This window comes from Urocampus carinirostris, chromosome 9 (genome assembly GCF_059441175.1).
Source record: "Urocampus carinirostris isolate Australia breed hairy pipefish chromosome 9, RoL_Ucar_1.0, whole genome shotgun sequence".
NCBI lineage: Eukaryota > Metazoa > Chordata > Actinopteri > Syngnathiformes > Syngnathidae > Urocampus > Urocampus carinirostris.
This window is the reverse complement of record NC_142357.1, coordinates 20,669,106-20,683,578: the sequence shown is the minus strand read 5'-3', so window position 1 is coordinate 20,683,578 and position 14,473 is coordinate 20,669,106. Positions and strand designations below refer to the sequence as shown.

The 14,473-nt window shown below is 38.5% G+C and overlaps 1 protein-coding gene across 1 annotated transcript in view; it reads right to left on the bottom strand.

Moving 5' to 3' along the window:
• Positions 1-5,191, bottom strand: part of ankrd50 (ankyrin repeat domain 50) — a 44,350-nt gene extending 39,159 nt beyond the window's left edge. The window contains exons 1-2 of the mRNA XM_088344835.1: positions 4,870-5,191; positions 146-1,112 (exon numbers count right to left, since the gene is read on the bottom strand). Of these exons, the coding sequence (XP_088200961.1) occupies positions 146-681 (536 nt within the window). The 5' untranslated portion in view covers positions 682-1,112; positions 4,870-5,191. The remainder of the gene's footprint in view (positions 1-145; positions 1,113-4,869) is intronic.
• Between the last annotated feature and the right edge of the window lie 9,282 nt (positions 5,192-14,473).

Here is a 14,473-nt window from a genome sequence, read left to right as displayed (position 1 = left end):
CAGTTATCAAAATTTAAGTTTTATATTCTCTGTAAAATAAACTTTTGTATTCATTCATAAATAATGTTAAACTGCCTTTATTATAGTGAATGTTTTAAATCCAAAAACAGTGAAATACAACCATGTGAATAATGTGTGTTGTTACCTTTTGAACGCTTCAGTGGGGTTCCTCTCGCATTCGCCAGGCTGCAGAGCGCTTTGCAAGGTCGGGTCGCGGACCTTCTCCTCATATCCTGGGACGAGCCCACTGCGGCAGATCTGCGCCACCAATCCACGAATGAAGCCGGCGACACACATCGTGTCCGAGTCATCCGCCCGGCAGAAGTGGAAGGCCAAGCTTTGCTGATGCAGGCCCCGCTGGCTGCCCTGTGTCGAGGTAGGCCACAGCAGTTCCGTACAAAGCGCCGTTTTCCCACTCCCTGGGCCGCCAACTAGCAAAACCCCCCAGGAGGTACCACTTTTTACTGGGCCTGAAGTCAAGCTGCTTGTGTTGGCTGAGCCCTCCCCTGCAGGCTGCTTACTGGGGGTGCCGGTTGTGCCGCTCAGGTTGCTGCTTTTTTCCTGAAGGCAGTGCTGGATCTTGTGGAAGACCCATTCCCGGCAGTAAAAGCGCTTCCCCTGCAGCAAACTTGAGTGGGCCATTGTGCTTTGCTGGTTCCAGCTCTTCCTCCTTCTCTTCATCTGGCTCCCATCCTTCAGCCACTTACATCCTCACTATGCAGGGCAGTGAGTTCCATCCATCATTATTCACAAAAAAAAGTTGTTTGGATTTAGACGTGAATGTCCAAAAATGTAAGTGCCTCACAGAAAGTATCTAGGTCAAAATAATAATCAGGGAAGAAAAGCAGGGACTCAAAAATGAGGCAAAAAAGTAAGATTTTCCACCAACTTTTTCCAGCGTTTTCCCTTTGCGTGAGCACAGCGCTCCTGGTTGTTATTCTGGGGCCGCTTGAGCATGGCGCTCCTGTGCGTATCGATTGACAGGCTCGACACGATTAGCTGTGCGAGCCACTTGTGTATTTCCACAAATGCGTGACAATGGTCGTCAAACGTAGTGTTTCCATTATTTTACGAACATGGAACAGTCTGCCGGCGCATTTCTTACACAGTGCCTGGAAAAAAAAACAAAGAATAAGATTTGTGAGTGTCTTAAAACATTTTTTTTTAATAGGCGCACATGTTACATGGAGCACGTGGCTGTTAATCAGTCCGTGGGGGCAAATAGTTGAAGAAGTATGAGAAGCAGCAGTCAATACTGTCATTGGATCGTGCAACATTGTGTCACACGTGATCCAAATCAGTGCCTTCTTCCAATAACAGCAATCGAATCACTGAACAAACTGCAGACAAACATAGTGCCAGCAGCTCTCATCTTACAGCCAGTAAAAACACCTCAACTCACTTTTACTGTCATACTCAGTGCTGCTTTTTAAACAGCAGCTCCGCTACACCAGGTTAAATAGAGATCGTATTAAGCCAAATTACTAAATAGCTAGACAGCAAGCTTACACAAAAGTCTGTATTTACTTCCCTGGCTTACCAAAACGTATAAATTGACCAGCTAAAACACAGTTAATTCCCCTGGCTAGCAAGTAAAGCTAACAGCTTTTTTTGTCCCACTGAAAATTCAGAAAAGCACAACAGCTGTCAGAGAAGATCCAAACAAATGTTTTTGTTTGTATGAAAGCGTGTGATCAAACAAACAGGAATAAAGTACAAACCCATCAAAATGCAACTTCTAATTTATAAATCCATCACACCTACTCGTTCATCTGCACAGCACAACTCCTGGCAAAATAAGTCTATTGTTGGCTCCTACACAAAAACTTTTTTAAAAAGTAAAGAAAAAAGATTTTACTACGAGTTCACAGTAAAACTTATTTGTGGCTAGATCAGGAAATCTCTACTTCATGTAAAACACCACAAATTAATTTAAATCTTCCAAGAAATATCCAAATGAATCTTCCTGTCACAAAATGCTGGTTTTACCTATGTCAGACAAGTTCAGTCATCGACTCTGCTGTGCTTCTTGCATAGCTGCACAAACAAACACAGGCAAATAGACAAAACCTGTTACAGAATAACCAAAGTCACACTTAATCCCGGCTGTTAAGGGCTTTGGACATGACTCCTACCGCGTCTTGAGCGAAACAGCCATTGTGAAAAGCGAACCTTGGTAGTACCAGTCCACTCCAAGATAAAAATGACATGGGGCATTGATCCTAGTGTATTATATGGCCACAAGACAACACAGCAGTTTAAACATGACTGAGTGTGAAGCTTGCTGTGAGTGTCTTTTACTGCCCCCACCCAACCTCCACCCGGTTCTACTGCAAACATCCATGCTTGGCTCACAACAAACTCAATTCTTGGCAAGCACCTTTTGCAGTTTTTCTCGTCCACGTCCACTGTGATCCCCCGCCACCCCCCTTTTTCTTCCTTCCTATGCGTCTTTAAATCCCAAACAGCTCACATCCGCATTCAGCTGCAGAGTCCAAGATGGGGAAAATCTGTTAGGGTACTTACACCTACACACATGTTCTTGTTAGGTATGAAATTATCTTGATTGAACCTCCTCACCAGAAAGTTGCAATTCCAGCAAGTTGAAACTTCAAGCATCTGCTAAAAGCTAATTTTAAAGTCACTTTTATTTCTAATGCCTTAATGTATCTTTTAGTTTCAGCTACCTGCTTTTTCCTTTGATATGATCAGGCATGGTTTGGATAATTCTAAATACTGTTGTGATAACATGCTTAATTGCTAGCGACAAATATGTTAATCTTCAACAGAAAAGATGGATTTTATTGTAAATACTGTATTAGCAAATTTTATTTTATGTCATTATTTCCTGCATTTAAATTCAGATGTTGAAACTACTGACACCTCGTACATCTGGAAAAACCCATGTACATATATTTCAAATATAGTTCTTCCACCAGCTATGACATCTATCATTTTCCAATGTGAAAGTGCACTTTGTAAACATAAAACTGCTTGATGTTAATCGAACTTTTATTCAGGGAATTTGACCTGCCAAAATACCTAACATTTCTAAAGAGACTCGTGGGCTATGAAAAGTTAAACAAAATATTTTTAAATGTTCTTAACAGGCAGTTTAATATCCTGAAATGATTTGAACAAGCTGACAGTTCACCCACATGAGATTATTATTTCTTTAAAGGGACACCGCATAGAATTTGACTGTATTGTGTGGTACAACCAAAAACAAGTATTAAAAAGCACAGGAAAGGATACAAACTACGGGACTCAAGGGGACCAAATTACTTCCTATTTTTTGCAAAGCCTTTTCTTTGGGGGGTTACTTTTAGCAGAAAGATGGGTGAGGCTCATATTACGTAAAATGAATGCAAATTTCTCGGCTTCCAAGTATTTAAAAATGCAGCTTAATATGATTTATGTTTGGTTTAAGAATTTTTCTGCCTATTGAAATCAACATTGTTTTTTTCCCACGAGGCGGTGCTAAATAAAGCACACAGTCCCTTGTACAACATTTCTCGAAAATAAAAAAATTACACATTAAGTTATGTTAAAAGGACAGTGTGCATTATTCAGTGCTTCTTAGTGGTAAAAACACGTAATTTGTTGAAGAAACACAATATTGATTTAAATAAAAAGCAAAATATTCACAAGCTATCAAAAAGCCATGCATTTTAAAAATACCCTCAGGTCAAGAAACTTGCATTCATTTTACATAACATGAGCCTCCTCTAAAAGGAAGATGACATCTTGCTGCTTGTAGGGAACCCAAAAAACCCCAAAGGCTGTGCAAATAGATGAGAAGTAAAATTGTTTGTTTTGGTCCCTTTGAGTCTCAGTAGTTTGTATTCTTCCCTGTGCTTTCAAACATTTGTTTGAGGGGTCTCCAACATGGTGCCAAAGGGCACCAGGTAGCCCACTTAGAGCACTTAAATAGCCGCGGACCGGTTCTGAAAATAGTTCAACAGTGATGAATCATAGTGATTATTTTGAAAATTGTATTTCTAACTGGCATAATAAATTATTGACATGATCAGTGTATTTAAAAAACAATTTTAGTGGTCGACTGTTCTTATTTCAACTCTATTTTCAATTTTTACAACCCAGAGTGTTTCTGTCATGCTGTGGTTAGCACATGTGCCTAACACGCGAATGGTCTCTAGTTCAAAACAGGCTGGAAACATTTTTTTGGCCTGGAGAGACATTGGCGCCACCAGGCTGTACTTGCCCAAGAACCACCACAGGTAATTGTGCCCCATACGACCCTAATGGTTAAGGGATACACCCACCTACCCAATAACATAATACGATTGTAACAACATAGTAATAACATGAATTACTACTTTGGAAATACTGTACATCTCAAACCCTTGGCACTAATCAGTAACAATAAAGTAGGACCTAGGTTCAAAAAAGGTGGACGACCCCTACAGTACACCATACAGCGACACTTAATGGACCAACAATGCACTGCCCCTTGAGGGTCACTTTATTTGATGGTAAATTGATGAATTCTATTTTATGGACACGGGTGGATGCATTTTGATCGACAGTAGCCCTTCTCGACTATATACAGCCCACGAGCTTTAGGTTCCCAATCATTTTAAAGACGAATGCATTGAAGATCAAATGGTAAGATTTATCAAGAGGGCGTCAGATAAAATTTAACAAAATAGCCATTCGTGCGTTATTTGCAGCTATTTTTCAGAGCAACGAGCTACCATTTGCAAGTCACCGAAAAACGAAAAAAACAGAAACATTGTGTGCAGATGTTCGATACTATAGCCGTCGTGCAAACTTCAACAAAGCCAGATGTGAGCTTTACGCCTACGTCCACCCGGCTGCTCTTTCAACCCAGAAACGGTGGCTCACCTCTCGGCGTCAGTCTCTCTATTTCGGTCTCTCCGCCGTGTTTTTGTCCCTAGTCAACACCGCGTTTGTGCGTATCCCAAGCGGCAAACTTGTAGCGAGCCTTTCCACCGTCGCCGCTCCTCCGGCTTCTTCATCCGCGCAGCCTTAGCGTTTTTCTTTCAGTGGGTTCTTTTTTTTTCTTTTCCCTTGGTCTCTTTTCTTCTGGTCGTCGTGTTGTCCTTCCTCGATAAGTCTCTGGTCGGTGCGGGCTCCTCCTGCTGCCCGGTCGACACACTCACAAGCGAGAAGCTTCGCTCCGCCAGCCGAGCCCACTGCGCGACTCTCAACCTACCAAACACACTTGAACGCTTTGCAGTCCGCCGCACGTTGAATGAACACCGGGCATGCTGGGAGATGAAGTCTTTACTGCAGTAACCGCAGGGGTCACCATACCTGTCAACCTCCACGGCTCCATGCCCTTACAAACTGTCGTAGTTTCCCTTACAAAATACAAAATAAATCTTACACCATATTTTTTTCCAAACGTGTTTATTTATGTAGTTTAACATGTTATATTGTACATGTGTTTCGTTATATCATTCTGTACATATTCTTAACAATTAAATATAAAAATCGGGAACAATTGTTATCAGCGTAACTAAAATATTCTTTAATACACTTTAAATTTCAATTTGTAAATAAAGATGTTTTTTGGAGGAAAAAATTAGTAGGCATTTCTATTTTGTAAACCAAACCACATTATCAACCATTGATGCTTGTATTTTAAATTTGAATGAATGAATGAATACTTTATTTTGAACATTAAAATAAAAACAGAACAAAAACAATAACTCAACAACAAAATAATGTTTTATTGTTTTAATAAGCTTATTATATAGAATACGATTGCTAATGTTGGAAGAGCAGCAGAATACGCGTTCACGCGAGGGGGGGAGGATTTTGCAAGGGAGTCAAAATTAGGCACTCCAGCGGCAGACGCATGCGCCCAGTAGCATCAAATGCTCGCTTCGTTTGTAACGAAATAAACGATACCGAGATAGAGGCTACCGCAGCTAACTCGTTTGACTTTATTGATTTGCCGTTTCGTGATAGTCTGTGTATACCGGATGGTACCGATCATTAACACATTGTGTTTTTCCATACAAATATTCTCGTACGTCGTAAACGTCTTAAAATGCGTAATAAACGTACTTTGTACGGCAAAAACGTAAAGGTTGAAGGGTATGGGTCACTTCGCGTTTTGAAGCTGATAGCTATTTTTTGTGTGTGTCCCTGATTAGAATTGAGTAAGAGAAACCCCAAAAAGACAATAAAATACAAATAAAGATAGTTCAATGTTCAATGTGAAAATGTTAAAGAGTTTAAGCTTCAATGAGTGATTATTAGCCATTATATTAATTGGTGTCCATCACATACCTGTCAACCTCCACGGCTCCATGCCCTTACAAAATGTTGTATTTTCCCTTACAAAATACAAAATAATCTTACACCATATTTTTTTTCAAACGTGTTTATTTATGTAGTTTAACATGTTATATTGTACATGTGTTTAGTTATATCATATATATTGTCAATTAATATTTTGTTGTGAGATCCCGAGTTGCTTGACATGAATGAGGTATATTATAAAAAAAGTTCAAAAATGAAGTAGCTTGGACGTTCACTGTAGAAGGAAAAAGTACATGCAAATATAATAAAGTAGAATAATATATTTTCTTATACAAATTATTAATTCATTTTCTGCATAACATTATTGTTGGTAATATACTGATTAAAGGGATGACCACAAACCTTTTTTAATTTTATCCTTTTATACTTCCTTTTTTTCTTAACTTTATACAACTTAATAATTCTTAAAATGTGAGCCGTTTGAGAGCCGGATCTCTTTAATGAGTTGAGCCAAAAAAGCCAGTTCTGTAAAAAGAGACGGACTTCCTTTCACTACACAAACTCCACATGAAATCCGAGGTGGCAGACGCATGCGCACAGTAGCATCAAACCGCTTGCTTCGTTTGCAACAGAAAAAAAAACGATACTGAGATAGAGGCGAATTCGTTTGACTTGATTGATTTGCCGTTTCGTGATACAGTAGTCGGTGTATACCAGATGGTACCCATAATTGACAAATTTGCGTTTTTCCATACAGATTTTTCTTGTATGTCGTACACGTCTTAAAATGCATAATAAACGTACTTTGTACGGCAAAAACGTACAGGTGGACATGTATGCCATCAGCATAACCAGCCCATTTTTAGGGGTGCTTAAACAAATTCAACACAAGCACCCCCTAAAATTATAGCATTTTAAAAACGTAATTTTCCTTAAAAAAGGACACTATAGGTTTAAATATAATGAAAAATGCTACCCAAAAACAAAACAAAAATGTGAACAAAATAGTGTTGGAAATACTTCACTGCCCTAAAATGGTTCTGTCCATTTAATTTCTTGCACCGCTCCTGTCCCTCTATCCCAGGGGTGGCGAACAAGTTTGACACAAAGAGGCAAAATTTTTTAACTGTGAGAGTCAAAGAACCACACCACGCACTGACACACACAAACACACACAATTAAAAACATTATTTCCCATAACACACTCCTCTCCTTACAATACAACAAGTATTGTTCTTGTTTTGATTCCAAGGAAAGTGTTCACCCTCAATACAAACAAAAAAAAACTAAACATGTAACAAGGCAAAGAGCCACAGTATATAGAAAATATGATGAGGCAAAGAGCCGCATTCTTATTGGCCAAGCGGCTCTAGAGCCACGTGTTCGCCAACCCTGCTCTACCCGCTCGGCCAGTGGTGCTTGCGGCATAGCGGCAAAGTCTGTAGAGTCTCCCGTGTATTGATTATGTTGAAAAACTATTTTACCACCCAATACTTTGTTTTGATCAACAGATATTATTCCCATTTTTGCTGCATTGAATTTAATGCAACAACGATCAGCCTAGCTTAATTGTTGCGTTTGTGTAAGCTATGTAACCTCATGCTGAGGTTTTTGAGTATGTCCTTGCCCTCATGTAGGTTTTAGATCAGGGTATTGTGTTATAGTAATCTGAAGCCTGTGCAGCCCTGTGAGACTCCTTGTGAATAAGGGCTATACAAATAACCATGACTTGACTTGACTCGACTATGCTAGTGTGGTCATCCTCCCAGCACCAAAATTGACATTTGCATTTTTTTCTTTAATAAAAACACGATATTCAAGTGTGAGTCTACTATCCACAATAACTATGATTAAATAGACAAACAGACACACACACACCCTAATTTAATGGCATATGGTTGTCAGCGCAGTGTAATTTATTGTCCACAGATGGGAAGTGAAACTCCTGAGCAGTGCTGACCAAAGCTCTGAACCTAAAATCGCCCTCGCTGGAGACCCCATATAAATAGTATGCTATCCAAATTAGCAAAGAACATTGCTACGATAAGTACATGCAGACATATATTTTACCCAAAAAACATATATTTAATGCACAGTCCGTTAATGTCACCTTATTTAAGTTGTTGTGTAAAGCAGGGGTCCCAAATCATTTCCTTTGAGGACCACAAGACCCTTCCCTTCTTTGACGAAGACTCGAGGTCAGTTTGTAACAAAAAAATGTTACGGTTCCAGGAATGCCCAAATGTAAAAGATGTATTGTTTTCTAGGAAGCCACCATCGATTAGCCCTCTGGGAAAATTCACACAAAAAAAGTCAGAAAATAAATTATAACTCTATTCATGATATAAATGATAAACAAATAACACTCTGTGTGTTCTTCACAGAAAAGAGGTCCATGGAACATACATTTTCTGTTGTGCCGTACACAGTCTAAACAGGTCTAGGTTTAGCTTAGTTGTCATAGTACTGGACCACGAGTGCGATACAGGACTTGCAAACAGGCAGTAGATTTCAACTTGTTATCACACTATTTCAATCCACGGTACCAGAGACAAATGTTAATTTTGTTTTCTTTTTTACATGTCTGAATGACAATAATTTCTATTCTATTCTTCTATTTGGTTTTAAGTATTTTGAGTTGAGTAACGCTTTACCACCAAAAATGCGCACCCAGAGTTTGAGTTTATTTTTAGGTAAAAAAAAAGAAAAATGCACGTTATACATGAATAAAAACAGCACAATGCTCTCTGGTGTTGTTCAGGGGGCCTGACCAAATGTAGGGGCAGGCCTTATACACCCCACGGGCGGTAAGTTGGGGACCACTGTTTCAAATTGATAGCGTGTATTATTTGACCACTAAAACATTTGCATTGTATAATGAACATATAAAGTGTATGCAAATTTTAAAAAATTGATTATTATTAAAAGGGACGGTGTGTATTATTTAGTGCCACCCCCAAAAAACAATGTTGACTTAAATTATGAGCAAAGATATATAAGTGCCAGTAGTTTGCAGTCTTCCTTGTTCTTTTTGGCGCTTGTTTGTTTGTTGGTTGCATGACAATACGGAAACATCTAGTGAAAACGTAGTGTCTCGTTAAAGACACTGATCGTGTCAATGTTCCTGTCGCAGTTAAAAATCACATTTCCTGGAAAATCCCAATGTCTTATTACTGGTTAGCTATTTTCAGAACCGGTCTGTGGGCAAGTCAGCTGTCCCTTTAGAGCTACCTGGTGTACGCAGACACCACGTTGGTGACCTCAGCAATAATGTTTTTATTTTTTCAAATGCTTGTTTTACAATACTTGAGTCATGTGTTCCGTATTACTGGTTATAACACAAACTGCTCAACTTACGGACGATCGTTCGTAAGTTGAATTTGTTCGTAAGTTGCTTCAGTGCTATATTTTGTATGTTTAAGGTTAAAATAAGTAAGTTTGAGGCTTGTATAAGTAAGCTGTATTATTTTGTACTAAAAAATAAACATTTGATCAATTAAAATGCTATTTAAAGATAAATAAGGTTGAATTTAACTTACTTTTGGAAGATGGGCTTCAAGAGATCCTCCTCCCTGGTAAAAAGTGGCAGAAAAAAAGCGTTCCGACCATTTTCTCAACCGCATCAAGCTTTCTTATTCCACTTTCGTTTCAAAAGAAACGTCTCGCCTCTTCTTAACACTTCAAACCAACCGTTTTGAATGGATGCACGAGATATTAAACAATAAAAACGTTCTTAGCGTGCTAGGAACACAGTACATGTAGGACTGTATCTTCACACACGTACTAGGAAGTAAAAGCCAGATTTCTTCTTTTGAGTGAGTGCTGGATGACCTCTCTCAACGCTACACGCTGGTAGCGGCAGAAAGGAGCACTACAGTAATATCCTGTACTCAAAAAAACTTTAACTGACTTTATTTTTCATGTGCCCTCCTGCGGGCGGGGCTCATGTAAATACATTCTCGCACTATCCAGCCGTCGGGGGTTACATTTTAGCACATATTCTCTTGCCTATTGGTAGCATACTCAGCACATCGTGGGTTCTCTGTGTACTGCCCCGCCGCTTGTCTGTCAGCACGGGCCGACTTACGAGCGCATTCCTCCCTGCGGGAGCAGAGCAGGGACGCAGATTGCTGCTTATTCTGACGTTTTCACACTGTGCACCGTGTGCGTATACAATTTGCGCAATCCACATAATCGCTGCTAATTTGTCTTTCTCGTGATGGCTGCAATGTTTGTTCTTGTGCAAAATCTACAGATGCCACTCAGGGAAAGTATATCAAAGCCCTAACATTTAATGAGACAATTATAGTGCCGTTTTGTTCACTGTTTATGGGTAGCAGTCTTCCACTGTTTAGCAGTTTTTCAATAAAGGTTTTAAATCGAGTTTCTATTGATGGACTCAACTCATAAATGACTATTTTGCTGACTAGGTGCAATCCCATTAGTCCCCATTCTCCTGCTTTTTGCTCCCAATGTGTGTACAAAAGGAGGCAAAGACTGTCCCATTCCTCCACATGTTGTGGTGCAGTAGTTGGAAATGTATGGCTCGCGAGTCAGATATGGTTCTTTTTATGAGGTTATCTGGTTTGGATATACTGTGAAATAAGGGACATTGCAAAATTTTGTGGGACTTCCAATTTTAGTGTTTAGGAGGCCAAAGCGACATACTATGCTGCTTGTTTAGTCCAGAATATATAGGGCAACATTTAAACTACAGTTTTTACCCGTGTTGTTACACCAACGGATCCTGTTTTGACTGTACATCTTTTAGGAATCCTTTATTAGGACTCTCATAACCAAACTATATTCACTGTTGGGACACCTTATGATAAAAACCCACAGAATAATCTGTAAACACAAAGGCCAGCCAAACACCCTGAGCAATTTTATCTGGTGAGCGATAGTGGTGGGTGGATCTCAGCACACATAGAGGACTGCCCTAAATACACCCGTATCTTTCTCAGTTGGAATATTTTTTGACATTTTAACAAAATAAGAATGCTTGCACCTTGTTTTGAAATTATTATTAATGCCAAACTAACCTCAAGCTTGAATAACTGTTGAAAAAAACAAATTTTACGTGGAACATATGCTGATACAGGCTTCGAAAACATATTTATATTTCATAGATTTTATCAAATTATCAGATGTCACACAATGAAATAAAACGTACTGAATAATAAGCTTTTGTCTGGAGAGTGGGTTTGGTGGTTTTGTTGACTTTTGTTTTTAGATATATGGTCTGGCTCTCGAAAAAACGTTCCCCTGCTGTCAGGGTTGGCGTAAGGTACACAACCCTCCTCCCCCTTCATTGCCAATACAGCATTGTTGCACTACACTAGGAAATGTTATCGTCGATCAAGCATTTATTTTTTTGCGCGTATTTTTTTGCCAAATTCTTTTTTTTTTTTTACAAAGTCTGTTTTGGCGTGCACAAATAGATTCCTCGTTGTGTTTGTAAGGTTTATTTTACATTAGTACGGGAAACTGCAAACATGAATAAGGGAAAAAAAATGGCTGAAGTTGACAGGTATGATTTTGATAGACGAAAATGCAAACATAAACATTTTATAAAAAATCTTTAGGTGATTATGTGATAAGAGGAGAGTATATTCCTGAAGTCTAGAGAAACCTTTGCCTTCCCCTTACCAACAAAGTGGAAGAGGGAAGATCAAGGACAACAAGTCAAAGAATGAGAATAAGTCTAAGATCGTGTGTGCGTAAATTGTGCATAATATGTACAGTTTTTTTAGTTAGGGAGAAAACAAGCATCCCAGAGGAGTCCATGTCACATTTTAGAATGACTTCTGCTGGATGACAGCGAAAAAAAAAAAAAAAGAAGAAAAAAAAAATCAATATTCCAACAGCCACTATGATAATGGAGTAATAATAAACAATAAGGATGGCGGCTGATAAGGTGTGGTGCTACACTCCAAAGGAGGCAAAGCGTAATTGGTAATCATGGAACCGCACCACCAAGCGCCGCCGGGCACTCGCTTTTTGGCAATCATGACACTGCCGGTTGCGCCTCAAGAATCCGTGAGTGAGAAGAGTGTCTCTCTTGTGACAACCCACCTCCAAAAGGTCCCATTCCCGTGACGATAAGCTGCAGGGAAACAGATGAAACCCGGCAGCTCTGTAGATTATTACCCTTAGAAAAAAAAACTAGGTTTCACATGAATGAAGTCTTCATTTTCACTTGAAACTTCAGCCAGTAAACTTTAAAGGTGCTGTCCGGAATTTGAAACGTTGTTACTCTCTTCCGCCATCTCCTGGTTTAAAGTCCTGATCACAGCCTCAGTCAGATTATTCATAGTACATGGATTTCTTAGACACGCTCGAATAAACTTTTCTTTTGTAATCTTTTTGGAGTTTTAGATTGAGGTTTGGACTGTGTTTGAAACAGGCCTTTTCCTATTTTTACCATTTTAATGCTACACTATAGAAAACGCTGATGACAAGCATAAAGTCACTCCCCAACCTCCTACCCGTCACCCCTTTTCTTTCTAACCAATGTGTAGCCCGTTCCAGAACAGGGCTGCTAAAAGTAAGATAAGAGCGGATAGGCATGGTTGGTTTAATAGGCTCATTAAACTCAGTTGGGCACTTTACAGATAAAATACCAAACCTTCCAAATTTTAAGAACACTTTGAACAATGCCCCAAACTTATAAGTTACTAATGTGAATCATGGCATTATACAAATAATGTCGCTGTCATGTGATAAAAACGTATATCCAAAGTTAACAATTTTGTTCCCCCGGCAAAAATAATTTTGTGGAAATATTTGTTTTAAGTTAAATCAACAATATATACATTTTACTGATTTTGAAAGAAAACACCCATTCATTATTCAATAAATCATTTTATCATTTAGATCAGGCATCTCCAACCTATTTGGGGCTGAGAGCTACTTTTTAGTTAAATATGCATTTCTAAAATAGTATGTAACCACTATATTGTTACTATGTTATTTCTATGTTATTACCATGTTGCAATTGATAGACATTAAACAAGGCCTAGTCAACAATCTAACATTATGCCAGTTAGAAATCAAATTTCCTGAAAAATAACAATGATTCTTGATATATATTCAGGACCATTCCACCAGCTACTCAGGTGGGATGTGGGGGGCTACTTGATGCTTGTGGTCACCATGTTTGAGCCCTAGATTCAGATAATAAGCAGTGTTACCTTGAAAAAGTAATTTGATATAGTTACTCAGGCACAGTGCAACAAAAATAACAGTAAACAATATCATGTAAAAACAAGCAGGTGTAAACAATATAAGGTAAGTTCAATAAATCAAAACTAACTAGATTTGTCCATTGTAGAGATGGGAATTCCAACTCTTTTAAAACAACCGGGCATGCTCTTCGTGTCCCCTTCCGGCTTTGTGAACAGTTAAAAGGTGAGTGAAAATTTGTATTATTTCCTTTATTCTTTTTTTTTATCACTAGTTGTATCTCGTTTTATGTTTATTGTGGAGTAATCTAATTTTAACATGTATTCGTTTCATTTTCTGTATTTATTTCATATTATGATTTGTCAAAAAATATATACTTTTTTTTTCAAATGACAGTGGCGATTAACCAAAATAAATACAGTCTTATAATTAATCAATGCAAGCACAAAATGTAATATTGCTATTTTTCTTATTCTTTGCCGTTTGTCAAAGAACATCAACTAATACATGTTTGGTTAAGAGTCCTATTAAGCTTAATTTGCTACTTGCTAGCACAGTAATCCAAAAAGCGACGTGCAGTGAGGTTCAAGTCTAGTGAGGCAAAATCAGATTTACAAACATATATAACTACATCTTGTTGGATGAGAAGAATGGATACAGAAAATATTCTACTTTCATCTTTTTAAGGACACCTCAAATGACACACACTATGTTTAAGTCAAGTGGCGGCCCCTTTGGAATAAAAGCATCAAAGATAGTTAATTTTCACTTATGAAAAACGTCCATGCAACAAAGGAAAAAAAACAAATACTGGATGACCTGTTTTACTGTTAGCTTGCTAAAACTATCACACAATTTTTTGTTTGGAGCCAATTTGCGCGCCAAATTAGAATCTTTGATCTCACTATTGCCCCCTGCCATGAGGCAAGAAAATTACGTACCTAATTCTGCATATGTCAACGCTCAGCAGAGTGTTCCGTTACATACTAATTGTATAAATTATATTTACATTATAATGTGAAAATTCGGT